Below are 25,898 nucleotides of genomic sequence, written 5' to 3'. Positions count from 1 at the left end.
TTGATTCCAAGAAGTCCTCAGTGCAGAAGAAGAGTATAAGCACTTCGTATATTCCTCTTGCAACGGGGAAAGTTTACGGGTAAAGTGCGCACGTCTAGCCCGTGCAAGGTACTTGGCTTGCCCGAGCCTCGGTTTTCTCGTCTTTAAAATGAACGAGGGGCTTCCCTGGTGGGCCAGTGGCTAGGACTCTGTGCTCCCAATGCCGGGGAGCCTGGGTTCAATTCCTGGTCAGGGAACTAGTGCCCACGGGGGAACTAGCGCCCACGTGCTGCAACCAAGAGTTTGCATGTTGCAACGAAAGATCCCGCATGTGGCAACTAAGACCCAGCACAGTCACATACGTCTATTAAAGGTTTTTAAATAAAGGACCCTGCCTTCCAGGGCTGCTGTCAGAACTTTCTGATGGATATATGACTTCAGACAGCCTGCCCTGTCATCTCGTACCCAATGATATTAATGATAACAGGAATCCTAAGTACTTGCCAGTGCATAGATTAATTCAGTGAACCCTCATGGTGACCTGTGACATAAGCATCCCCCAGGGACACACGAGACAGGAACAAGGATCTTGCCCATGATCGGACATCTGCCTGGCCAAGACAGCAAGCGGATGCTCAGCCTTGGCACCTGGAGGATCATCACCCTAAATGCCAGGAAGGCAGCTTCCCTCCATCCTCTGCGGGCCTCTTTCTCCCTATCGCAGACCCTCTTAGCCCATCTCCCTACCTCTAGAGAGCAGGCTGCCCCCGCCCTCCAGGAGGAGACACCCCAAAGGTCTACAAGAGGTCATGGGAGAGGGAGACTGAGGGACACGGTCCCCACCTCCCACCCGGGCAGACGGCCAGCGCAGCAGACGGACCTGCGCTGGCCGAGCAGACCAGCCATCCTCAGTGTCTCCCGTCAGTAAACCTTCCCCAAGACCTGCGTGTGCCGCACGCCCCATCAGTCGTGTCCGACTCTGTGCAACCCCATGGGCTGAAGCCCACCAGGCTCCTCTGTCCATGGGATTCTCCAGGCAAGAATGCTGGAGTGGGTAGCCATGCCTCCTCCTGGGGATCTTCCCACCCAGGAACCAGGCCAGCGCATAAAAAGGCAGCGCGAGCGCCTTCAGTGCCATGGGCGATATGAGGGTGCTGTTTATTTCCCTGCTGCCCTGAGTATCCAGTTGTGCGCAAATATTAGCCTTTCCTCGAGTCCCCAGGGGATCCAGGCAGCAGGCTTTCATCAGCGCTTTATTTACAGCCTGGTTATAATCGTACAGAGAGGGCCACCTGAAGACTGGACGGCAGGAGCAGAGACTCTGTTTGAAGAACAAGAGAGAGAAACCCAACGTGCGCTGAACAGCCCATCCAGAGCTACGCCCTGGGCAAGCGAGCTTTCCTTGCTAGCACTACTAGTTATTTCTTTGGGGGAAGTTCTATAACTCGGTTCTTTAGCACCTGGGAATATACTGATGACTCACCAAGTCAAACACTGTCATGTGGGACCAAGATATATTGGGAGGAGCTCTTTTACCTTTCAAATTGTGCCTTACCACATAGAATTAGTTTTCTTTCTTGGACTACATGCAAGGATGAAATAAGAGAAATCTGAAAGCATCCAGTACCCTAAGGAGGCAGAGATACATGTGTCTGCTCTGAAAAGATCAATAAACTTTCAGACGAAATAACTGTCACTCTTTCATCTCAGTTTGGACTCAGCCTCTACAGACTGAGAAACAAATTTGCCAAGTGACGTTGAAAAATCACTCTGGTCCTAAGGGCAATGTCTGAAGCATGCCCCACTCTCTGCAGTTGAGATTATTCCTATCAAAGATGAGTCTACCCAATTTCTGGGGGAAAAAAATTTATTTTTTTTCCCACTGGGCTATAAAAGCAGCTCCTAGAATTCTGATTCATGGCTGTGTGACCAAAATCCAAGAGGATTACTCCTTCCATCACCACTGCACTGGAGAGAGCTTGAGATTTAACAGATGATTAATCACGTCATGAAAAAGGGATGCTTCTGCTATCTTGCACTCATTGTAGCTTTGTGAATGGAGTGCTTCCTGCCATACCAATAAACAAGAATGTCACAGGCATCCTCGATTCCAGCCCTCCACAGGTGACTTTCTGAACCCAGGGAGAACCATGCTTGCTGTCAGGCAGCCATCAAGCTGCCACAAGCTGCCACCACTCCCTAAGGTGAGCAAGGAACTAAGGGTGTGAACGATCAGATCCCAGGATGCTGGCCCCCGAGAGCTGAGAGGCACATGAAAGGACTGATTCCAGTACCCCCAGACTCTTATACCTTCCCATACACAGAAAAGCGCTAAATTCCTTAACTTGAGATATCTTGTTTTTGTTCAGTCACTCAGTCATGTACAACTCTTTGACACCCCATGGACTGCAGCTGTCCAGGCTTCCCTATCCATCACCAACTCCCGGAATTTACTCAAACTCAAGTCCATTAAGTCGCTGATGCCATCCAACCATCTCATCCTCTGTCGTCCCCTTCTCCTCCCGCCTTCAATCTCGCCCAGCATCAGGGTCTTTCCCAGTGAGTCAGTTCTTCGCATCAGGTGGCCGAAGTATTGGAGCTTCAGCTTCAGCATCAAACCTTCCAATGAACATTCAGGGTTCATTTCTTTTAGGATGGACTGGTTGGATCTCCTTGCAGTCCAAGGGACTCTCAAGAGTCTTCTCCAACACCACAGTTCAAAAGCATCGATTCTTGAGCACTCAGTCTCCTTTATGAGATACCTGGTTTTCCTAAATTAGCGATAATCTTTCAGTGTTCAGACTACCTGCCCCCTGCTGCAAACTTCTACGTAACCTGACTCCTCTTCCACCTCTTTGGAACAGTTCTCTCGGAGTTACTTGAGATGCCGTCTCCTGGGCTTGAAGTCCTAAAAACTCCCACCAAATAAGGCATACCTCTCAACTTCTAGGTTGTGACTACTTTTTACGTTGACAGTTTTCTGCCTGGACTCTTTCTTACTCTTGAGTGCTCAATATTAATCCCCAATTAATATTTCATTTCCTGTGCCCCTTAGGAAATGAATCAGCGCTTACCGGCACCTCTCTCGGATGAGTGGCTTGATGTGTGGGCAGACAGGGAACAGAAACAGCCCCAGAGCCTCTGAAGAAAGCTCAAGAACGTTCATGAAAACATTCATAGGAGCCAGGATCTACCATATGCCTCCTTAGTTTATTCAACCCGAACAAAACCCCTGTAATAACAAATCCTATTATCATTCCCATTGTTTATAAACGAAGCGATAGAAAGAAAGAAACGTGCCCACTTTGTAGCAGTTAGCAGGCAACAGAGCTGGCCATGGTTGCAAGTCTGCCTTTGACTCTGGCCTTCTCCTGTCTCCCACAGACAACTCTCTGCCCACCTCGCAAACCTCTTTCCTAAAGCGTGTCTGAGACACCACCTTCTTCTACCTGAAAAAGGGCAGCATGGAGAAGTATGGAGAATTGTACCTCTGATCCTCCTATTTCACAAGACAAAAGGCTAAACCCTACCTTCCTCGATAAAGCTAATGCTCATCAGCCAGCTTTGCATCTCTTCTGCTCATTTCTACCAAGAAGGGAGGGAAAATGCATGTTCTCCATGAAGATGGATAAGCAACCCTCAACTTCAGACTTAAATGATACATTGAGTTCTGTGGTTCTTAAATAGAATCTGTTGACTCAGCCCAACATCCTTATGTGCACATGCAAGGCCATGTGCCTTGAGAGCATGACCAGCAGATAATCATTCCTTTCCGTGGTCTTCTCACAGGAGAATGAGGTCCCTCTGGGGCTTCCCCAGGTTGAGCTGGAGACTCCTGCTCTGTGAATAGGGGCCTGAGCACTTCCTTACCTTCCAGCACCAATTACACTGGACTCTTAACGACCAGCCTCAAGCCACCTCAGTTTCCCCAACAGGGGCAGACCATCCTGGTGAAAAGGCAGGGGTTTTGGAGTCAGACTGCCTGTGTCCAGAGCCCAGTTCTACCCGCCTCTTAAGCTCGGGCCAATTATCTAACTCCTCTGCTCCTCAGCTGCTTACCCCTGCCTCAAACGATCACTGAAAAGCTGAATGTCAACAAAACTGAAGAGCATATGTGGCCACAGTAATACCGTGTGAGTGAGCCAGTGAGACGGTGACGTCCGGGCTAGAAGCTCCTGAAGAACAGGGCGCAGGCATCTTGCATCATCTTTTATTTTTCTAATCGTCAGAGTCTAACACAGCACCTGCAAATTCACGTCCTCTGAGTCAGCGATGCTATCTAGCCATTTCTCCCTCTGCCTCCCCCTTCTCCTCCTGCCCTCAGTCTTTCCCAGCATCAGGGTCTTTTCCAATGAGTCAGCTCTTCGCATCAGGTGGCCAAAGTATTGGAGTTTCATCTTCAACATCAGTCCTTCCAATGAACACCCAGGACTGGTTTCCTTTAGGATGGACTGGTTGGATTTCCTTGCTGTCCAAGGGACTCACAAGAGTCTTCTCCAACACCACAGTTCAAAAGCATCAATTCTTCAACGCTCATTGTCCTTAGGGTCCAACTCTCACATCCATTTCACACACTACTGGAAAAACCATAGCTTTGACTGTATGGATCTTTGTCGGCAAAGTAACGTCTCTGCTTTTTAATATGTTGTCTAGGTTTGTCAGAGCTTTCCTTCTAAGAAGCAAGTGTCTTCAGACTTCATGGCTGCAGTCACTGCCTACAGTGATTATGGAGCCCCAGAAAATAAAATTTGTCCCTGCCTCTACTTTTCCCCCACCTATTTGCCATGAGTGATGGGACTGGATGCCGTGATTTGGGTTCTTTGAATGCTGAGTTTTAAGCCAGCTTTTTCACCATCCTCTTTACCCTCATCAAGAAGCTCTTTCATTCCTCTTTGCTTTCTGCCATCAGAGTGGTGTCACGGTATGTATCACTTATCACTTACACTTACAGTGATACATACGGTGTATCACTTGTGTATCACTTCGCCATATATCTGAGGTTGTTGATATTTCTCCTGACAATCTTGATTCCAGCTCATGGTTCATCCAGCCCAGCATTTCACATGATGTACTCTGCATAGAAGTTAAACAAGCAAGGTGACAATATATAGTCTTGTCGTACTCCTTTCCCAAATTTGAACCTGTCAGTTGTTCTGTGTAAGGTTCTAACTGTTCCTCTTGACCTGCATACTAGTTTTTCGGGAGACGAGTAAAGTGGTCTGGTATTCCCGTCTCTTTCAGAATTTCCCGTGGTTTGTTCTGATCCATACAGTCAAAGGCTTTAGCCTAGTCAGAGAAGCAGAGTAGATGTTGAGTGTGAAGTCAAGTGGGCCTCAGGAAGCATCACTACAAAAAAGCAAGTGGAGGGCATGGAATTCCAGCCGAGCTGTTTCAAATCCTAAAAGATGATTCGGTTAAAGTGCCACACTCAATATCCCAGCAAATTTGGAAAACTCATCAGTGGCCACAGGACTAGAAAAGGTCAGTTTTCATTCCAATCCCAAAGGAGAACAATGCCAAAAAGTGTTCAAACTATCGTACAATTGCACTTATTTCACATACTAGCAAAGTAAAGCTCAAAATCCTTCAAGCCAGGCTTCAGCTGTACGTGAACCAAGAACTTCCAGGTGTACAAGCTAGGTTTAGAAAAGGCAGAGAAACTTAACTATACGCCACTAAAATTTTTTTTAATTACAAATTTTTTTAACCTTGTTAAGTGAGATTTTTGCTTCACTTTAAACAAGGTATAAACGTGCACATCTGTAGATAATGTGGATACTACAGCATTCATTTCTGGGTTTTGTTTTATTTTTATGAGAGTGTTTTTAGAACACTGACTTCGCATTTGCAAATTCAGTTCCTAGCGTCATGCCAATTGCCATTAGCTCTTTAATTTCTGGCTTAAAAGCTTTAGATCTTCTTCACTAAACCGTGATGGAATCAACAACCCCAGGGATATAAACAATAATAGTAATGAAGTGGGAGCCTGCAGAGACAGGCTGGAGGCTGCAGGCCCTTCTTGCAAACGGTGAACAATCTTCCGCATGGCTGCGTGGCTGGAGAAAGGGCAGTGCCTTCTGACTTCAGGGCAATGGCTGGGAGAGTGGCTTCAGCTCACTTGAGCTGCATCTTTGGGCTCAAAGAACCCGATCCTGCACTCACCAGAGGTCACCTGCTGCCTTGGCTGTGGTCCAGGCACCCTGCACAAAAGGCTGCTTGGGTAATGACCCTGAGGGGTGGGATGGCATGGGAAGGAGGCTCAACAGGGAGGAGATGCACGGATGCACACAGCTGATTCACGCTGCTGGACAGCAGAAACGAACACAACGCCGTAAAGTAATCACCCTCCAATTAAAAGAAAAAAAATGGCCACTTGGAAGAAGGGAGAGCCCAGGTCACGGAAGGAGAAGGCTGATCCTGCTGTGAACTCGGCTCACGGCAAGGATTTCCACAGGCCACTGAGTGCCTGTCTCAGGAGTCATTCTTTCCGTAAAACCAGCATGTTCCTAAGTATATAAAACTCTGGGGCTTTCAACACCAAGGAGTCTGCTCACGCATGAAGAACACAGACATGTACTCTGGACAACCTGACTGGAAGGAAAGGTCTCTGAGTGCACAGAAAGAAATTCGCTTCTGGGAAGGTCCTAAGTGAAGGGCTCTTGGTCTCCAAAAGAGATATATAAGCACCACTCGTTCAACCGCAAGCATCTGCCATGGACCAGCCACTGCGCCAGGCATAAGGGATGCATGGATAAAAGACATAGCCTCCGCCTCGAAAAGCTCACAGACCTGGAGAAGAGGCCGGTGGGAAAATGATGAAGACCCAATAGAGGCTATAAGTGTTGGGCACTCTTCGTGATCCCAGGGACTTTAGCCCGCCAGGCTCCTCTGTCCATGGGATTCTCCAGGAAAGGATACTGAAGTGGGTAGCCAGCCCCTTCTGCAGGATTTCTTCTCGACCCAGGGACTGAACCCAGGTCTCCTGCACTGCAGACAGATTCTTTACTGTCTGAGCCCCCAGGGAAGACCCATTTGCACAGAGGCAAATGTGAGTATCTGATGCTTCCAGGCCAAGCAGGGTACTACCACCATGGGGGTTTGTGAAGGGTTCTCCTCGGACCTAAGTTTTCTCACCTCTGAGGATAAAACAGTTCAGAAATCCAGAGCACAACACTTAGCAAAGTGCCATAGGTGGCACTCCGTAAACGTTAAGCTGGTGAATGGATGACCGGACGACTAAAATCTGGCTCATTACTGTGGCCGCTATGCTCCGGTTTTATGTGAGGGGCCAAAATGGCAATGGACTGATTGACTGGGTCGTGTCACCTGCTGCCTGAAACAGTCAGGGCTCTCACGATAAAATCCAACATCAGGCCATGTGGGGTTTCACCACTACCTGTCTCCAGTGCCCGTCTCCCGTTGCCAACAGAACTCTGGCCACAGCACTCCCCTCCTCCCGAGTTCCCAGACATCCTGGCCTCCTTCCCCCATTGGGGCCAACCTTCAGCTCCCGCTTCCCGTCTGCTGAGTCAGTTCTGCTCACATGCCTCCCAGCTCCAGCCGCTTTGCTTCTGCAGCCTACATCTGGTTTGTGTTGTTGTTCAGTCACTCCATCCTGGCCGACTCTTTGCAACCTAATCGACTGCAGCACACCAGGCTTCCTGGTCCTTCACCATCTCTTAGAGTTTGCTCAAACTCTTGTCCATTGAATTGGTGATGCCATCCAGCCATCTCATCCTCTGTCGCCCCCTTCTCCTCCTGCCTTCAATCTTTCCCAGCATCAGGGTCTTTTCCAATGAGTCGGCTCTTTGCATCAGGTGGACAAAGTATTGGAGTTTCAGCTTCAGCATCAGTCCTTCCAGTGAACATTCAGAGTCGATTTCTATCTGTTTTTATTTACACCTATCTGTGTGACTATTGGCATAAGGTTGGCCTCTCCCATTGCCAATCAGCAGGGTGACCATGTAATTTATCTTTCAAACAGAGAAACTTTTGAAAGGAAGAGGGGTGCTATTCACAATTATTCCAGGGCTACAAAAGCTGAGATGTTTGGCCATCCTAGTTATAAGCTCCAAGACATCAGGGATCATGTCTGCCTTTTATTCACTATCATGTCCCCAGTACTTAGCATCGAGTCTGGCATACAGCAGGCAATCAAAAGATTTGTTGAATTAATGAATGAGTGAGTGAGTGATTTGGGGCAGAAGAGAATGATAAATGTCACAGCCCTGGGGAATGTTCATGGGTCATGCAGATTAACCAACAGCTCCTGCTTGTGGGGAGAAAGTTCGACAGCTCAAGATCTCTGGCCTTCTGTCTGCAGACTAGCAGCTTCGGTCACCATGACAACATCAAAGGTCGGTGCCCAGGACCACAGCATCCTGCCCAGTCTCTCCTGCAGCTGCTCACACCACAGATTAACTCCTCCTCGACCAGAGAAATGAGTCTCTAGACCAGAGCCCACAGCCCCGCCCCTGGCCCTGGCACGGATGCTCTCTGTATGTTGGGAGGGAGCTCTGGGTCGGAAGGCAAGCCCTGACTCTCAGGAAGGAGCTCTCTGATCCTGTGGCTTACGTGCGTTTTCCCTTAGTCAGGAGGAATTTCTCCTGATACAATTACACATTCTTCAACCCACTGGGTCAAGTCAAAGATAGGACCTGATTAGGAGAGCATGGGCTCACCTATGGGGACCTTATCTTTGACAAAGGAAGCAAGAATATACAGTGGAGAAAAGAGAGCCTCTTCAATCAGTGGTGCTGGGTAAACTAGACAGCTACGTGTACTAGGATGAAATTAGAACCCTTCCTAACACCATACACAAAAAAGAGCTCAAAATGTATTACAGACCTAAATGTAAGAGCAGAAGCTGTAACACTTAGAGGGAAACACAGGCAGCACACTCTTCGACATAAATCGCAGCTAGGTTCTCTCTGGTCCACCTCCTCCTCCTCCTCCTACTACTACTAAGTCGATTCAGTCGTGTCCGACTCTGTGCGACCCCATAGACGGCAGCCCACCAGGCTCCGCCATCCCTGGGATTCTCCAGGCAAGAGTACTGGAGTGGGGTGCCATTGCCTTCTCCACCTCCTAGATTAATGGAAATAAAAACAAAAATAAACAAATGGGACCTAATAAAACTTAAAAGTTTTCAAATACCAAAGGAAGCCATAAAAAAGATAAAAAGACAACCCCTGGAACGGGAGAAAATAATTGCAAATGAAGCAACTGACAAAGGGTTAATCTACACAATATATAAGCAGCTCCCATAGTTCAATATCAGGAAAATCAAACAACCCAATCAAGCAATGGGCAGAAGACCTAAACAGGCATTTCTTCAAAGAAGACATACAGATGGCCAATAAACCCATGAAAACATGCTCAACATCATTCATCATTAGAAAAATGCAAATCAGAACTACAGTGAGGTATCACCTCACACTAGTCAGAATGGCCATCTTCAAAAAGTCTACAAACAATAAATATCGGAGAGGACATGGAGAAAAGGGAACCTTCTGCACTGCCGGTAGGAATGTAAACTGATACAGCCACTCTGGAGAGCAGCATGGAGATTACTTTAAAAAACTAGGAATAAATCAACCATATGACCCAGAAATTCCATTCAGTTCAGTTTAGTTCAGTTCAGTCACTCAGTCATGTCCGACTCTTTGCGACCCCATGAATCGCAGCACGCCAGGCCTCCCTGTCCATCACCATCTCCCGGAGTTCACTCAGACTCACGTCCATGGAGTCCGTGATGCCATCCAGCCATCTCATCTTTGGTCGTCCCCTTCTCCTCCTCACCCCAATCCCTCCCAGCATCAGAGTCTTTTCCAATGAGTCAACTCTTCGCATGAGGTGGCCAAAGTACTGGAGTTTCAGCTTCAGCATCATTCCTTCCAAAGAAATCCCAGGGCTGATCTCCTTCAGAATGGACTTCAGAATGGCAATCTTGATTCCAGCTTGTGTTTCTTCCAGTCCAGCATTTTTCATGATGTATTCCGCATATAAGTTAAATAAGCAGGATGACAATATACAGCCTTGACATACTCCTTTTCCTATTTGGAACCAGTCAAAACCACAATTCTAAAAGATACACGTACCCCAAGCATGAGCTGGAATCAAGATCGCGAGGAGAAATACCAATAACCTCAGATATGCAGATGACACCACCTTTAGGACAGAAAGCGAAGAATTAAAGAGCCTCTTGATGAAAGTGAAAGAGGAGAGTGAAAAAGGTGGCTTAAAGCTCAACATTCAGAAAACTAAGATCATGGCATCTGGTCCCATCACTTCATGGGAAATAGATGGGGAAACAGTGGCAACAGTGTCAAACTTGATTTTCTTGGGCTCCAAAATCACTGCAGATGGTGACTGCAGCCATGAAATTAAAAGATGCTTACTCCTTAGAAGAAAAGCTATGACCAACCTAGACAGCATAGTGAAAAACAAAGACATTATTTTGCCAACAAAGGTCTGTCTAGTTAAAGTTACAGTTTTTCCAGTAGTCATGTATGGATGTGAGAGTTGGACTATAAAGAAAGCTGAGTGCCGAAGATTTGATGCTTTTGAACTGTGGTGTTGGAGAAGACTCTTGAGAGTCCCTTGGACTGCAAGGAGATCTAACCAATCCATCCTAAAGGAAATCAGTCCTGGATGTTCTTTGAAAGGACTGATGCTGAAGCTGAAACTCCAATACTTTGGCCACCTAATGGAAGAACTGACTCACTGGAAAAGACCCAGATGCTGGGAAAGATTGAAGGCGGGAGGAGAAGGGGACAACAGAGGGTGAGATGGTTGGATGGCATCACCGACTCAATGCACATGAGTTTGAGTAAACTCCAGGAGTTGATGATGGACAGGGAGGCCTGGCGTGCTGCAGTCCATGGGGTTGCAAAGAGCTGGACACGACTGAGCGACTGAACTGAACCGAATGTTCACTGCAACAGTATTTACAATAGCCAGGACGTGGCAGCAACCTAGATGTCCATCACCAGATGAATGGATAGAGAGGTTGTAGTGCGTTTATACAAATGGAATACTATTACTCAGCCATTAAAAGGAACAAATTTGAGTCAGTTGTAGGGAGGTGGATGAACCTAGAGCCTCTTATACGGGGTGAAGTGAGTCAGTAAGAGAAAAACAAGCATATATTACCACATGTATATGGAACCCAGAAAAATGGTGCTGATGAACCTAGTAGAGGATGTATCTGAGGACACAGTTGTTGGGAAAGCTGAGCGTGGGAGAAACTGAGAAAGTAGCATCGATACCCGTACAGTAGCGTGTGTAAACCAGTTAGTGGGGAGTTCCTAAATAAGCCAGGGAGCCCAGCCTGGTGCTCAGCGACAACCCAGAGGGCAGGATGGCAGGAGGCTTGGGAGGGAAGAGATACGTGTATATGTATATAGTGATGACTGATTCTCATTGTTGTACAGCAGAAACCAAAACAACATTGTAAAGCAGGCTTCCACCAATTAAAAAAATAAATAAAATTAAAAGAGAGAGAGAAAGCGTGGGCTCTGGAGTCAGAAAATCTGGATTCCATACCCACTTTTGCCACTAGCTAGTTGAGAGGACTTAACCAGGGCCCGTAGCGTCAGTAAATGTGGGCGGTGACAGTAGCTACTCCTTGGGATAAAGAGGAGTGAAAATACAAGGTTAGGAACAGCCTGGCCGCGAGCCTGCGCACAGTCAGGGCCTCACCAATGGTGTCAAACAGTAGCCACCAAAACGAGCCTGAGGCCTCAGTACTGAGGAAACGAGCCAAGGCTCTAGGCATTTATTACCAAAGGATAAAAGACCCTCCACAACCACAAAGTGAAACCCAGTGGCAAGGATCCCTCACCAACAGAAAAAGGCACTGAACCAGCCCAGGAGGGGGACACCCAGCAGGACGAGGAGGGACCCACCCCCGAGGTTCCCACTTCCGGAAATTCCAGGGCCAGCCTGCAGCAGGCCATGGGAAGCTTCCAGGCCATGGGAATCTTCCGTCTTTCTTCAGACAGAGAACCAGCATGCAGAGAAGGCCATGAGGATTCTGAGGGTGAAGCAACTCGACAAGACGAGGACTGAAGTGTGCCGGGGACAGAAGCCAGCCTTCTGGACAGCGAGGTGACCTGCCCACTGGGGGTGGGATTCTCACAAGTAGCCGTCAGGACACTCCCCAGAGAGAGACGGATCTTTCTTGCTTGTGCCACGACCAGGAAACTCCTAGGTCCTCCCTGTGAGCCCCTCAGTTAGCCCTCAGTCATGTCTGACTCTTTGCGACCCATAGACTGTAGCCTGCCAGGCTCCTCTGTCCATGGGATTCTCCAGGCAAGAATTCTGGAACGGGTTGTCATTTCCTTCTCCAGGGGATCTTCCTGACCCAGGGATTGAACCCAGGTCTCTCGCACTGCAGGCAGATTCTTGACCGTCTGAGTCATCCAACACTAAACCCACTCCCATGAAACACCGCCCCCTTGAGCAGGGCGACTTCCAGGAGAAACCGCAGCCCTGTAACCACACCAGACACGCTGAAGACACTCGAAGTCTTTAAAAGTCTATGAATTCACGGCCTGAAACGTGACCACTGCAGACCCTCACCCATGCAGGCCGGAGCTCCCTCCCGTCGGGCAGGGAAGTCGCTCCATGATTCTGCGCCTTGATGGCTCTAGAGGATGGATGTTCCACTGCTTCCTTCCTGACAAGCCACGAGGGGAAGCTTCCAAAACAACTCTGCTGGAGGCAGGGAAGTAAGCACTGGTGGTGTGCGAGAGCACAGAGGGTAAGATGCTCCTGCAATGAAGTGACTCTCCAACCGAGCTGGTGGGAACCACGACTTCAAAGACCTGCTCAATGTATCTTATTTACCTGCCAAAGCAAGGCAAGCCCTCCAGGTGCGCTTATCATTCCCAGTTCCGTTCCCTGCACTTGGCCTTGGAGACAAAAGCTGGAACGGGGGGAGGAAATACTGTTTCCTAAATGCCAACTCTGTGCTGGGAGCTCTGCTGAGCACCTATGTGGGTTATCTCACCTCCTCCTCCCAATACTCCAAATGAGGAGGAGCAGCCCCAGCCCCATAATAGGAAAAGTAGTTCTAGGTTTAATGGGGTAAGGGGCTCGTGGTCTTTTCCTTCCTTGACACCTCCTTCTTTGAACACACAACAGGCCACAGGCGGAGTGCTACAGTCCTGTGACTGACTGGTTCAAACTTGGGAAAGGTGTAGGAGAAGGCTGTATATTGTCACCCTGCTTATTTAACTTCTATACAGAGCACATCATTTGAAATGCTGGGTTGGATGAAGCACAAGCTGGAATCAAGATTGCCAGGAGAAATATCAGCAACCTCAAACATATAGATGATACCACTCTAACGGCAGAAGAGGAATGAAGAGCCTCTTGATGAGGATGGAAGAGGAGCGTGAAAAAGCTGGCCTGAAACTCAATCAAAAAACTAAGATCATGGCAACTGGTCCCATCAACTCATGGAAAATAAAAGGGCAAAAGGTGGAAGCAGTGACAGACACTCTTTTCTTGGCTCCAAAATCACTGCAGACGGTGACCACAGTCATGAAATTAAAACATGCTTGCTGCTTGAAAGGAAAGTTAGGACAAACCCAGTGTTTTAGAAAGCAAAGACATCATCTTGCCAACAAAGGCCCATACAGTCAAAGCTATAGTTTTTCCAATAGTCGTGTACAGAGGTGAGAGTTGGACCATAAAGAAGGCTGAGTGCTGAACAACTGAGGCTTTTGAACTGCGGTGTTGGAGAAGACTCTTGAGAGTCCCTTGGACTGCAAGGAGATCCAACCAGTCCATCCTAAAGGAAATCAGTCCTGGGTGTTCACTGGAAGGGTTGATGCTGACGCTGAAGCGCTAATACTTTGGCCACCTGATGTGAAGAACTGACTCATTTGAGAAGACCCTGATGCTGGGAAAGACTGAGGGCAGGAGGAGAAGGGGACGACAGAGGCTGAGATGGTTGGATGGACAAGAATCTGAGCAGACTCCGGGAGGCAGTGCAGGACAGTGCTGCGGTTCATGGGGCAGCACAGAGCCAACACATCAGCAACTGGACCGCAGAGCCACGCCAGCTGAAAATATCTCCTTCTCCCTCCAGTCTTTTCCTTGGAGCAAAAGGTTTAAGAAAAAGCGCAGACATAGGATGGAGGACGCAGACCGTTGACAAGTGAGCAGTCTAGCACAGTGGTTAGACGTCTGGTCTCTGGAGCCCGGCATTCCGAGGCTCAAATCCCAGTTTAACCACTTATTTGCTGGGTGGCCTTGGGCAAGTTGCTTAACTTCTCAGAATTTATTTGCTCATCCAGGAAATTGAATGATGATGATAGATCCTACCTGGAGGTCTGGTGCAAGGGTTTAAGGATTAAAGCACTTAGAACAAGCCGAGAGGAAGGGAAACCACCAATAAACGGTAGCTATTTTTTATGGTGACCACAGCTCCACGGGAAACCTCCCGATACTGTCGTCTGCAGACCCTCTCACCGGGTCTCAAGGGCAAGAGTCCACAGATGGACGGGTCTTCTGTGTGCTCTGCAGACTGAGCTGCTGAGGCCCAGCTCGGGTTAACGGCCTTGCCCCGGGGCACTAACTAGAAGGTGGACGCTTCTCCCTGAGGGACGAACAGCCGTCAGGCCCAGAGGACCACGGCTCTCACTCAGGACCAGCAACTCTGCAGTCACCGGTCAGCCCACTGTCCCGGTGACCCGCTCCCCGGGGCTGCCTCTGTCTCCCGGCCCTGAGGTTCTCCCACACATGTCCCGACCCCACAGGGGAACAGTCGGGGGAACAAAGGCCACAAAGCCAGCCTGGTGTCTACTGAATCACCTGAGGCCAAGTGACCCCACCAAAGCTGCAGGGAGAAGTGATGATCCTGGGGGTGGGGTAAGTCCTCAGGAGGACACACAAAGCTGCTAGGCAGCTTCCCTGGGCTCCAGCCACAGAGACTCAGCAAATGGACTCAGCAGCCCAGCTCAGCACTTGGGAGAGTCATCTCTGCGACACGGACTTGACCCATGAACAGGCGAAGCAAATCAACACTGGTCAGTTAGGAAATTTAGGATTTGAAGCCCCACAGGGTGTTTCAAGAGCTTTCTTCTCTTTTCCTTGAACAGAAAACCCCCAGATGCACGTGGTTGAGGGGCTTTCTAAACTTCTTTTTTTCCTGCCTTCCCTAAGAAATAAATAGTAGCAGTCACCGTAGCTCAGAGTAGCTGAGCTTTTCTGTTAACTCCTCAGAACTCCCTAACAGGCGGACGCTATCTTCACCATCGTCATTCTACAGAAAGAGAAGCTAAGGCTGCGGTGATGCCATCTCTCACCCAGGTCACACAGCCTGTGAGCAGAAAGAAAGCCTTAACACGGGAGAGTGACTTGAGCGTGGGTGCTGCCTGCCGAGCCAGGCGGTCTGCGTGGCCTCCGCTTGGAGAGGCAGGGATGCGGGCTCAAGGCAGGCCCTCTAGACCATGGCTGAATGAGAAATGAGTCGTTTTCAAGTCGGCCTTGTCAGACTCCCTTAAATACGGCCTCATCCACTGTCACCTCAGCACGACCCACCTGTGAGGGCCCAGTATTCTTCCAAATGACTCCTCCTTCCTCCAGCTTCTCCTTCCTCCAACCCAACATCATGGCCAAAAGAGCTATCTCTCCAACAGGAAACATCCGTCATGTCACAACTTTCTTGAATCTTTCAGCGAGTTCCCACTTCCCTGGTGGCTCAGATGGTAAAGCACCTGTCTAAAATGAGAGAGACCCGGGTTCGATCCCTGGGTCGGGAAGATCCCCTGGAGAAGGAAATGGCAATCCAGTCCAGTACTATTGCCTGGAAAATCCCATGGACAGAGGAGCCTGGTAGGCTACAGTCCATGGGGTCGCGAAGAGTTGGACACGACTGAGCGACTTCACTTTCCACTGCCTGTAGCAGGAAGCCTCTTGGCAAGCCTCTCTGACCACCTCTCAGGTCCAACCCCGTACCCATCAGCTCTCCCACACCTCCCCGCTCAAGGCGTGCGGACCACCTGCAGCCCCCTCAAGGGGCCCCCAGGCTGGCGGGATGCCCTCGGGGCAAGTTCTGAACGGATCCTTCCCACATTCCACATCTCTGCTCCAACACACTGGGTATGACAGAATGGCACACAGGTCAGACTGCCAGGAGTAAATCTGGGCTCCTCCAACTCACTCGAGCGTCACCTGCACCTCGGGCTGCCTCAGAGTCCTCCTCTGGAAGCGGCATGACAGACAATCCTCATACGATCACCATAGGGACTAAAAGAGACAAATACCACCAAGTCCTTCCTGACCTCTGCTGGCCCCCCCGGGCTCCCACTGTGCACACACGTCACGGAACTCCAGCCAGCCATCACCCAAAGGGTGAGATGACAATGCTGGCAGGAATGCAGAGAAGAGGGAATCTCGGGCACTGTTCATGGGCTCGGAAACTGGTACAGCCGCCACAGAAAACAGTATGAGTTTCCTCAGAAATCAAAAATAGAATTACCATATGATCCAGCAATTCCACTTCTGGGAATGCATCCAAAGGAAACACAAACACTAACCAGCAAAGATGTCTGCACCCCCACGCTCCTAGCATCATTTACAAGCGACAAGAGGCGGAAGCAATCTAAGCGCCCAGATAGATGAATGGATGCCGAAGTCCACACGGACAGATGCAGATATCACGGAATATTATTCAGCCATCAAAAGACGAGGGAGCCCTGCCATTTGCGCAGACACAGATGGACCTTAAGGACGTTACACTGAGTTACATACGTCAGATGGAGAAGAGAAATATTTGCATGACTTCACTTATGTGTGAAATGTGTTTTTTTTTAAAAACTCATAGAGAAAAATATTAGAGATGGGGGTAGGGGAAGCAGAGTTGGGGGAAGGTGCTGGAAAGCTGCAGACTTCCAGTTGTAAGTCCTCGGGAAGGTACAGTTTGATGGCTGCAGTGAACACTGCGATTCGGTATAGATGAGAGCTGTAAGAAAGGCAATCTAAGAGGTCTCACCACAAGGAAAAAAGTTTCTCTCCTATATGAGATGATGGATGCCCACTCAACTTTTTACAGGAGTCATGCCGCAATAAATACTCAAACCTTTACGCTGCACACCTTGAAGTTACTCAGGGATATACGCTAACTATATCTCAATACAACTGGGGGGATACCTCCGCTCCAGGGAGCTCCAGGTGCTGGCTGACACGCCTCTCCCTCCGCGGTTGCTCAGTCTCCTGCCGTGTGAGACTGGATGACCCGTCGTGATGAGTGGGCTGGGTCTTTAGCAGCATCCCCGGCCTCTTCCCACTAACCTCCTGCACCATCTCTCCAGCGGTGACACAGAAAATGTCTCCAGACATTGTCAGATGAGCCCCCTCCCCGGAAGCAACCTACTCCCCATTAGGAACCACTGCTTACAATTCTGAGCTCCTTAAATAACACTATAAACAGCAGAAGTAGCAATATCTACTTTTTTTTTTTTTTTGAGTACTCACCACATGCCAAGCACAGTTCAAAGCCCTTCTCCTGAGTCACAGAATTTAATCCTCTCAACACCCTAAGGGTGAGGGGTTTTCGGCACACTTTATTGATAATGAAACAGAAGCATGGAGAGGTTTGTAACTTGCTCAAGGTACATTTTATTCTCCTGTTTCCTATCCTCAACATCTAGCCTGTCACCTGATATAACAGAAGTTCAGTAGCAGTGTGAAGAATGCACAGATGAATCTATCAATCAGACAGTCTCCTCCATCACAGCATCGAGGTCAGGGATGGTGACCCATCTGTCTCCTCTGCAGTCCCCCGGTACCTCCAAAAAACTCCCCTCCCCAGCTATAGCTCTTTTAAGCTGTCCAGGCATTTCATGGGTGTTAGGCTATTCCAGTGGCTCAGACGGTAAAGAATCTGCCTGAAATGCAGGAGACCCAGGTACAATCCCTGGGTTGGGAAGATCCCAATGACTGGCATCTTCACTCCAGGATTCTTGCCTGGAGAATCCCATGGAGAGAGGGGCCTGAAGGGCTACAGTCCATGGGAGAACACAGAGTCAGACACGACTGAGCGACTGCCACTCAAACTGTCCCAAATACTCTGTGTTTGTTATTATTAATAATATGAATTACACCTTCCGAATTAGCTCTATGAGTGGTTCACTCAATTCAGCCTAGAGTCCCAACACCACCAGATAAATACCATCAATCTAACCTTTTACCTATTAGATAAAAGTATCGCTGAGATACAATAATACTATTTTTCCAGCATCCTGAAAACCCTCCTAAACAGCGTGCTTCTTATGAGCACTCCAGAGAGCGCTGCCCAGAGGATGCTCTAAAGTGAGAGGGTGCTCCCTGGTCCAGAGGTGTTGCCACTTACAGCCTATGAAGGAAGCAGTGAACTGATGAACTGAAGGACAGTGCGTAATAATTAGGTTCTCTATTGCTGTCATTATTGGCTGCGCTGGGTCTCCATGGCTGTGCGGGCTTCTCTCTAGCTGCGGCGGGCCAGGCCTCCTAACTGGGACGCGGGGGCTTCTCTTGCAGCGGAGCACGGGCTTCAGCAGTTGGCTAGCAAGGGCTCAGGACTCGTGTCCTGGGTTGTGGGACACGGGCTTAGTTGCTCCACAGCACGTGGGATCTTCCTGGACCAGGGACTGGACCGGTGTCCCCTGCATTGGCAGGCAGACTCTTTACCACGGAGCCACCAGGGAAGCCCCAGTAATGTGACTCTTAGTTGGCATGGGCTCAGCATTTTAACTACTTAGCCTTCAAAAACTGCAGATGAACACAGGTATAAACCCTTACACCGCAGTGGATGGAGCTGTTCAAGTGTCCCACGTCCAGGACTGACAGTCTATGCATATAAAGAGGGGGAAAGAAGAAATGTTTTCTGTTAGAGAGCAAGGAAATCCAATGCTTTTTGACTCTGCTAAAATTCTGGAAAGCGTTAAACAGGAAGCAAATGTTTAAGAGAGAATTAAGCTAATCATCAAGCAAGAACTACTTAAAGGGCTAAAGACTCATTGGGTGAGGCAAGGAAGAGTCAGGCAAAGCTCACTTTGAATCTCAGCTCTGCCACTTTGATGGTTGGAAAGGTATTCAGCCTCTTTTAGCATCAGTTTCTTTGTGAAATGGGTATAGTAGTAACTTAGAATGTTATTGGAGAGATTAAATGAGATGATGAATGGAAGGTGCCTAACTCACAATGGATACCTAACAAAGGGTAGGTTTTTAAATTGTTATCAAAATGATCTCATGGGCACACACACACACACACACACACACACACACACACACCCCTCATTTCACAGAGGAACTTTGAAGTCAAAGGACAGGTCTTAACGGCAACACCAGAACTACTCTCTGTCATCCTACCCTTCATTCTACCTCTGAATTCTTTCATAAAGGAAAGAACGGACAATAGGGAACTACTGAGCTGATAAAGAAATGCACGAATAAGCTCAGATACCTCGTGGCATCACCAGGGTTAGAGATTTCATTTGATATCTCATTCCAAAAGCGTTTCTCTCTTGGGTAATAATCAGATGCAAAGCCATGCAGAGGCTACATGTGGATGCAAAGATAATAAGACATGATCCCTTTCCCCAGTATCTTACTGTCTAAGGAAGGAAAATTCAGGCATGAGTCCAAATTCAATCCAGGCCACCTATTAGATTATTACACGTACTGCAACTAAATAAAAAGAGTCTCATTACATATCAATGCAGCATGTATAATTCCTTACTTAAAATTACTCCAGAATTATGTCCTCCATTCTTTACAGCAATTCGAGCCTTAAACCTGTGCTAAACAGATCAGCACAACACTCTCATCATCACAAAACTGTTAGTAGGTTTCCATGAAAGGAGGAAAAAAATAAGACAAGGCCATCTAAGAAAGAGTGGTACGAAACACTGCCCTTATCTCTTTAAATTGTAAGGTTTTATTTTTTTTAATAAAAATTGTGGGACATAGTATGAAGTCATATGCATTCCCAGAAGGAAAATGTATATTTTTATTAAACTTAAGAGTCAAGTTTGAGGTGGCTCAGTGGTAAAGAATCCGCCTATCAATATAGAAGATGTGGGTTCAATCCGTGAGTCGGGAAGATCCTCTGGAGAAGGAAATGGCAACCCACTCCAATATTCTTGCTGGAAATCCCGTGGACAGAGGAGCTTGGTGGGCTACAGTCCATGAGCTCGCAAGAGTCAGACACAACTTAGTGACTAAACCACCACCACCAAGTCAGATTACAGAAACATTTAAAAGATTATATACTAACAAAAAAAAGAATACAATGACAATAAAGGGGTCAGATCATACGTGGCCCCAGAATTCCCCTACCTATCAGTGGAGCTGAAAACAGATAAAGAAGCCAGCCCAGACTTGTGACTCCTATAGCAAACTGATGTGTAGTGACCATTAGAATGTTTTATTGAATTATGCTTGCTTTACAATGCTGTGTCAGTTTCCGTTATATGCATATATACGCCCACTGTGCCCCACCCCACCCCCCTAGGCCATCACAGAGCCCCGGGTTGAGCTCCCTGTGTTACAGAGCAGCTTCCCACATCGATTTCACACACAGTAGTGCATGCATGTCAATCCTAACCTCCCACTCTGCCCCCCTCTCCTCTTCCCGCCCCCCACCGCCAGCTCCCCACTGCTGGGTCTGCACCTCTATTCCTGGCCTGGAACTAGCTTTACCTGTACTGTTTTTCTATTAGTGGATTCTACATGCATGCATTAAAATGCTGCTCATGCCCAGTCTCTAAGTTGTGTCCGACTCTTTGTGACCCCATGGACTATAGCCAGCCAGACTCCTCTGTCCATGGGATTTCCCCGGCAAGAATACTGGCGTGAGTTGCCATTTCCTCCTCTGGGAGATCCTCCCGACCCAGGGATCAAACCTACGTCTCTCACAACTCCCGCACTGGCAAGCGGATTCTTTATCACTGAGCTGCCTGGGAAGCCCACCTGCACTGATATCTGATATTCGTTTTTCTCTTGGGGTTCACAGGTAGCTCAGCTGGTAAAGAATCCACCTTCAATGCAGGAGACCCCAGTTCGACTCCTGGGTTGGGAAGATCTGCTGGAGAAGGGATAGGCTACACACTCCAGCATTCTCCTACCATTAGAATTTAATGTGGGTCACACCAGGGCCCAAAGGAACCATGAAAGCTGTCTCCTCCATCCCTCTGCCTTCAAAACGTGAGAACTCCAGAAAAACGGGGCTCTCCCTTGCTTCCGTGTCACCACCCTCCACCAGTACACCTTGTGGTTCAGGATGGTGTGCAGGTTGGAAACTAAACCCCAGCCTCTATGCCTCATGGTTCAGGAGGGTGTGCAGGTTGGAAACCAAACCCCAGCCTCTACGCCTCATGGTTCAGGAGAGTGTGCAGATTGGAAACCAAACCTCAGCTCAGAAGCTTCACCCTCTGTCACCTCTACAGTGAAGCCCTCCAACTGGGCTCTCAGCGGCCCCCCGTCCTCTTCCTGAGACTTGGTCCTCTCCGCCTGAGGTGCTTCTCAAGCCTGCTGTTTCTCTCCCCACTCCACCATACTGCCTTAGATGACTCCCTGTCCCCCACACTCCCTTCCAGCCTCACTTCGCCCCCGCCAACGCCACCCCACCTCTGCATCCTCTTCCTGGCAGGCAGGAGGCCAAAGTTCTCCACCTCCGTTTTTTTTGTTGTTTGTTTGTTTGTTTTGAGTATTTTTTCCTTCCTATCCAAAGTACAGAGAGGCCCCAGCACGGTGCCTGACACACAGTGAATTTTCGAAAAAGCACCTTGCTCATGCCTGTTATAGATGTTCTTACTGCTCCATCCTCACAAAGCCACCAAAACCACTCCAAGTCTCTCGCAGCCTCCCCATCCCACTTCTGGTGGCCTTTGCTCCATTCTCACTCACCTGGGACAGGTTAAGACATCCCTACTTGCTTAAAATTCTTTCTCTGACTTCCAGGCCACCCTCTTACCCAGCATCTCACACAGATGTAACGGTTAATCAGCCTAGTAAGGGGCCTTGAACGTGACAATCCAAAGCCCTCAGCCTGCTGCGGCCGCTGAGCACCGCGTCCCGGAGCAGGTGGTGCAGAACGCCGCCTGCTACTGTGTGGTCTGGGGGACCCCTCTCCCGCACACTGTCACAGGTCTCCACTCAAACGTCACCTCCCAGAGAGGGCCCCCCCCCCCCACCACCAGAAGCATCTCGACCAAAGGCAAGGCTCAGTGAGCCAGAAAGACATCCAGGCCGCCCTCTCCCCCCGCGGGCGAGGCGATGGCGCACTCCCTCCCTGCTCACCTGGATCAGCGTCTCCAGCTCCTGGGGGCTCACACAGATATGATCCCGCAGGAATTCCGCCTTCTCCAAGGCGATAGTGTTCTTTTGGCTGCTCTCAAAGGGCTGCTCCAACGCCCGGAAGACAAGACCACCCGTGACGAGGTAGACCACCACGACGACGAAGATGGCAACCACTGTCTTCCACTTCATGACGGTCTGCAGGCCCCCCTGGGCCGCGCCTTCCATCCTGGCTACGACCGCGGCTCGGGAGGACACGGCGAGGCGAGGCGCCGGCGGAGCCCCGTTAGCGGCGGCCTTGGGCGGGCACGCCGGGGGCGCTGCTGCAGGAACGGCCACTGGGAAACGGGGCGGGCGAGAGGGAGAAGAGAGTTCGTTTATAAACACACACCCCACATCATGTCACCGCGCAGAGGTCTTTCAAGCCGGCTGTCAAATGGGAGGGCTCACCATGGGTTCCCCAAGCCCGCAGCGAGGGAATGCAACCAGTTGCTAGGTGTCTGCTTGAATGATAAAAGCTGAGCACCAGGGGTTCCAGTTTTCAATAATAATAATTGAGTCTGAAATGTGTATATTTCTCTACAAGGGTCCAAATCTGAAAGCCACGTCTCTGTTATTTATCGTTCAGCTCCTCCCTCAGTTTTCTTGTTAAGCAATGTGTGAGATAGACTACGGCTTCCCTGATAGCTCAGTTGGTGAAGAATCCGCCTGCAATGCAGGAGACCCCAGTTCGATTCCTGGGTGGGGAAGATCCGCTGGAGACGGATAGGCTACCCTCTCCAGTGTTCCTAGGGTTCCCTTGTGGCTCAGCTGGTAAAGAATCCACCTGCAACGCGGGAGACCTGGGTGTGATCCCTGGATTGGGAAGATTCCCCTGGTGAAGGAAACAGCTACCCACTCCAGTATTCTGGCCTGGAGAATTCCATGGACTGTACAGTCCGTGGAGTCGGAAAGAGTCGGACACGACTGCGTGACTTTCACTTTCAACATAGCAAACCACCATATTTGAGAAAGAAAAGTGTACTGTTCAGTCTGGACAGGAAGTAGGAAAAGGATACCCAGCAGATTTGTCCAAGCACTGAGGGCTAGGTGATACCAAGCGTATAGAAGATATGAGCATCTGGCAAGTTTAAAAGTTCTTTTCTTGAAGTGCATGGTCACAAAAGAAGGGTGAGCTTCCTACACGGCTGCTGCTGCTGCTGCTGCTAAGTCGCTTCAGTCGTGTCCGACTCTGTGCGACCCCATAGACGGCAGCCCACCAGGCTCCCCCATCTTTGGGATTCTCCAGGCAAGAACATTGGAGTGGGTGGGTTGCCATTTCCTTCTCCAATGCAAGAAAGTGAAAGTGAAGTCGCTCAGTGTGGGACTCTTTGGGACCCCATGGACTGCAGCCTACCAGGCTCCTCCATCCACGGGATTTTCCAGGCAAGAGTACTGGAGTGGGGTGCCATGATACGGCAGAAGGCTCCAAGCTCAAACACAGCGCCTCTCAGATCAAGATGCAGGAATAGGCGGAGGACATGGAACTCACCTCCCCTGTGAGCTGTGCCCCTGGGAGGGTGCTCAGGGGAGAACGGAGATTAACCTGGGAGAAGACTCTCCCTGGGAAGTGAGCGGTTCAACCCCCATAGTAGGGGCCCTACCCCTGCAGTTCTGCAGAAAAATGAGCTCCCCTGGAGGGCTGGCGGGGCTAACAGGAAGCCGTGGGAGGCCGGGACTGCACTCAAGAGGAGCGCACTGGGGCTGGCTCGCCCGGAAGCAGCGCGGAGAGGCACCAGTGGCCAACTGGTCTACCACAGCGACTTCGGCGTGTGTGCCAGCCTGAGCGGGGGGGACATTCCAGCCCGCCTGTCTCACGCCACAGCTCCGCGGTGGGGCCGGAGCGGCTGTGACCAAGGAGGACCTCAGCTGTGAGACAGCGAGGCGGCGCAAACCTGGAGCGGCGCCTGAGCAGGGCGCAGGCGGCCATGGCCCTCCCTGACCGGGCCACACGCAGACCCCCGACGGCAGCCGGACGCCCACAGGCCGCAGCCCGGCCCTCACCGGGTGCCGGGACAGCCCCGCTCGCTCCCCCGGAGTGAGGGTGCCGGGTGAGGAGGGAGAGAGCGCGCACTTGGAGCGAGCCGCGCTAGCCCGGCAGCTCAGCCCGCAGCGACTCTGCTTTAAGAACCCGGAGGCTGACCCTGCCCGGCGCCCACCACGGAGCCCCAGGGCACACCTGTTCCGGCCAGCCCCTCCGTCTCCACTCGCGCCTCCTACCAAGGCGGCAGCTGGCAGCACAACCCGAGGAAAGATGTCACTTGTGTTCCCATCACATCCAGCTCTTCCACCCAAGCCACTGGGCAGACACAGATGCAACAGGAACGCTCCAACACAAGCAGCAACGGATAACTACCTGCCCTAATTTCATAAAGATAGAGAGATAAGGAAAGTGAGAGGGCAGGGGAGCTTGTCTCCACTGGAAGAGCAAGAGCAAAACCCCTGAAAAAAAAATTACTGAAACCAAAATAAATGATTCAGCAAATGAAAAATTCAAAGCATGAGTAATAAGAATACTAACTGAATTAGGGAAAAGAATAGATGAACACAATGAGAATTTTAACAGGGAACAACAAAATGTGAAGAGGAACCACTCAGAACCAAAGAAAATAACTGAAATAAAAACACGCTAGGACTTAACAGCAGACCCGGTGGCACAGAAAAACGCACAGGGGATCTGGAAGGCAGAACAGTGGGAGTCACCCAGAACAGCCGAAGAAAAGCGCATTCTAAAATGAGAGCAGCCTGAGAGATCTCTGGGAAAACGTCAAGTGTACCAACGTTCACGTTGGGAAGAGACAGAGAGAAGGGGGCTGAAAATACATTGTATGAAATTCTGACTGAAAACTTTCCAAATCTAAAGAAGGAAACATACATCCAACTGCAGGAAGAACAGAGGGTCTCAAACAAGATGAACCCAAACAGACAGACACCAAGATATAACATAAGTAAAACAGCAAAACAAAGAGAGAATTCTAAAGACAGCAAGCAAAAAAAAAAAAACAGTCATAGACAAGGGATCCCCCAGAAGCCTATTGGCAGATTTTTCTGTAGAAACTTTGTAGGAAAGAAGGGAGCGTCATGGCATATTCAAAGTGCAGAAAGGGAAAAACCTGCAACCTAGAACACTCTACCCAGCAAGATTATCAATTAGAATTGGAAGAGAGACAAAGAACTTCTCAGATAAGCAAAAACTGAAAGAGTTCATCAATACTAAACCAACCCTAAAAGGAAGGTTAAAGGGTCTTCTCTAAGCAGAAAAGAAAATACTACAAGATCTATAGATAAGGGGGGGAAATCTCATTGCTAAAGGAAAGTACGTAATAAAGTGTGAGGATCAACCACCTAAGTAAGCTAGTCTGACGATTAAAGGACAAAAAAACGTTGTAAAATCAAGTATAACTACAATAATCAGTAGAGGGATAAACATGAAAATGCAAAATATTACATCAACAACAACAAAAAATGTGCGAAAGAGAAGTAAACATGTAGGTTTTTTAGGCTGTGTTTGAACTTAGAAGACTACCTGTTTAAAACTAATAGACACAGGTGCAGGCCAACATATAAGAATCCCAAGGCGAAACTTA

The 25,898-nt window shown here is 49.2% G+C and overlaps 1 protein-coding gene across 1 annotated transcript in view; it reads right to left on the bottom strand.

Moving 5' to 3' along the window:
- Positions 1-24,241, bottom strand: part of KCNK10 (potassium two pore domain channel subfamily K member 10) — a 90,942-nt gene extending 66,701 nt beyond the window's left edge. The window contains exons 1-2 of the mRNA XM_018053754.1: positions 24,130-24,241; positions 22,276-22,640 (exon numbers count right to left, since the gene is read on the bottom strand). Of these exons, the coding sequence (XP_017909243.1) occupies positions 22,276-22,640; positions 24,130-24,241 (477 nt within the window). The remainder of the gene's footprint in view (positions 1-22,275; positions 22,641-24,129) is intronic.

The sequence above is a fragment of the Capra hircus genome, chromosome 10, assembly GCF_001704415.2.
Source record: "Capra hircus breed San Clemente chromosome 10, ASM170441v1, whole genome shotgun sequence".
Classification (NCBI taxonomy): domain Eukaryota; kingdom Metazoa; phylum Chordata; class Mammalia; order Artiodactyla; family Bovidae; genus Capra; species Capra hircus.
Note: the sequence above shows the minus strand (reverse complement) of the source record. Positions and strands in the feature narration are given on the sequence as shown.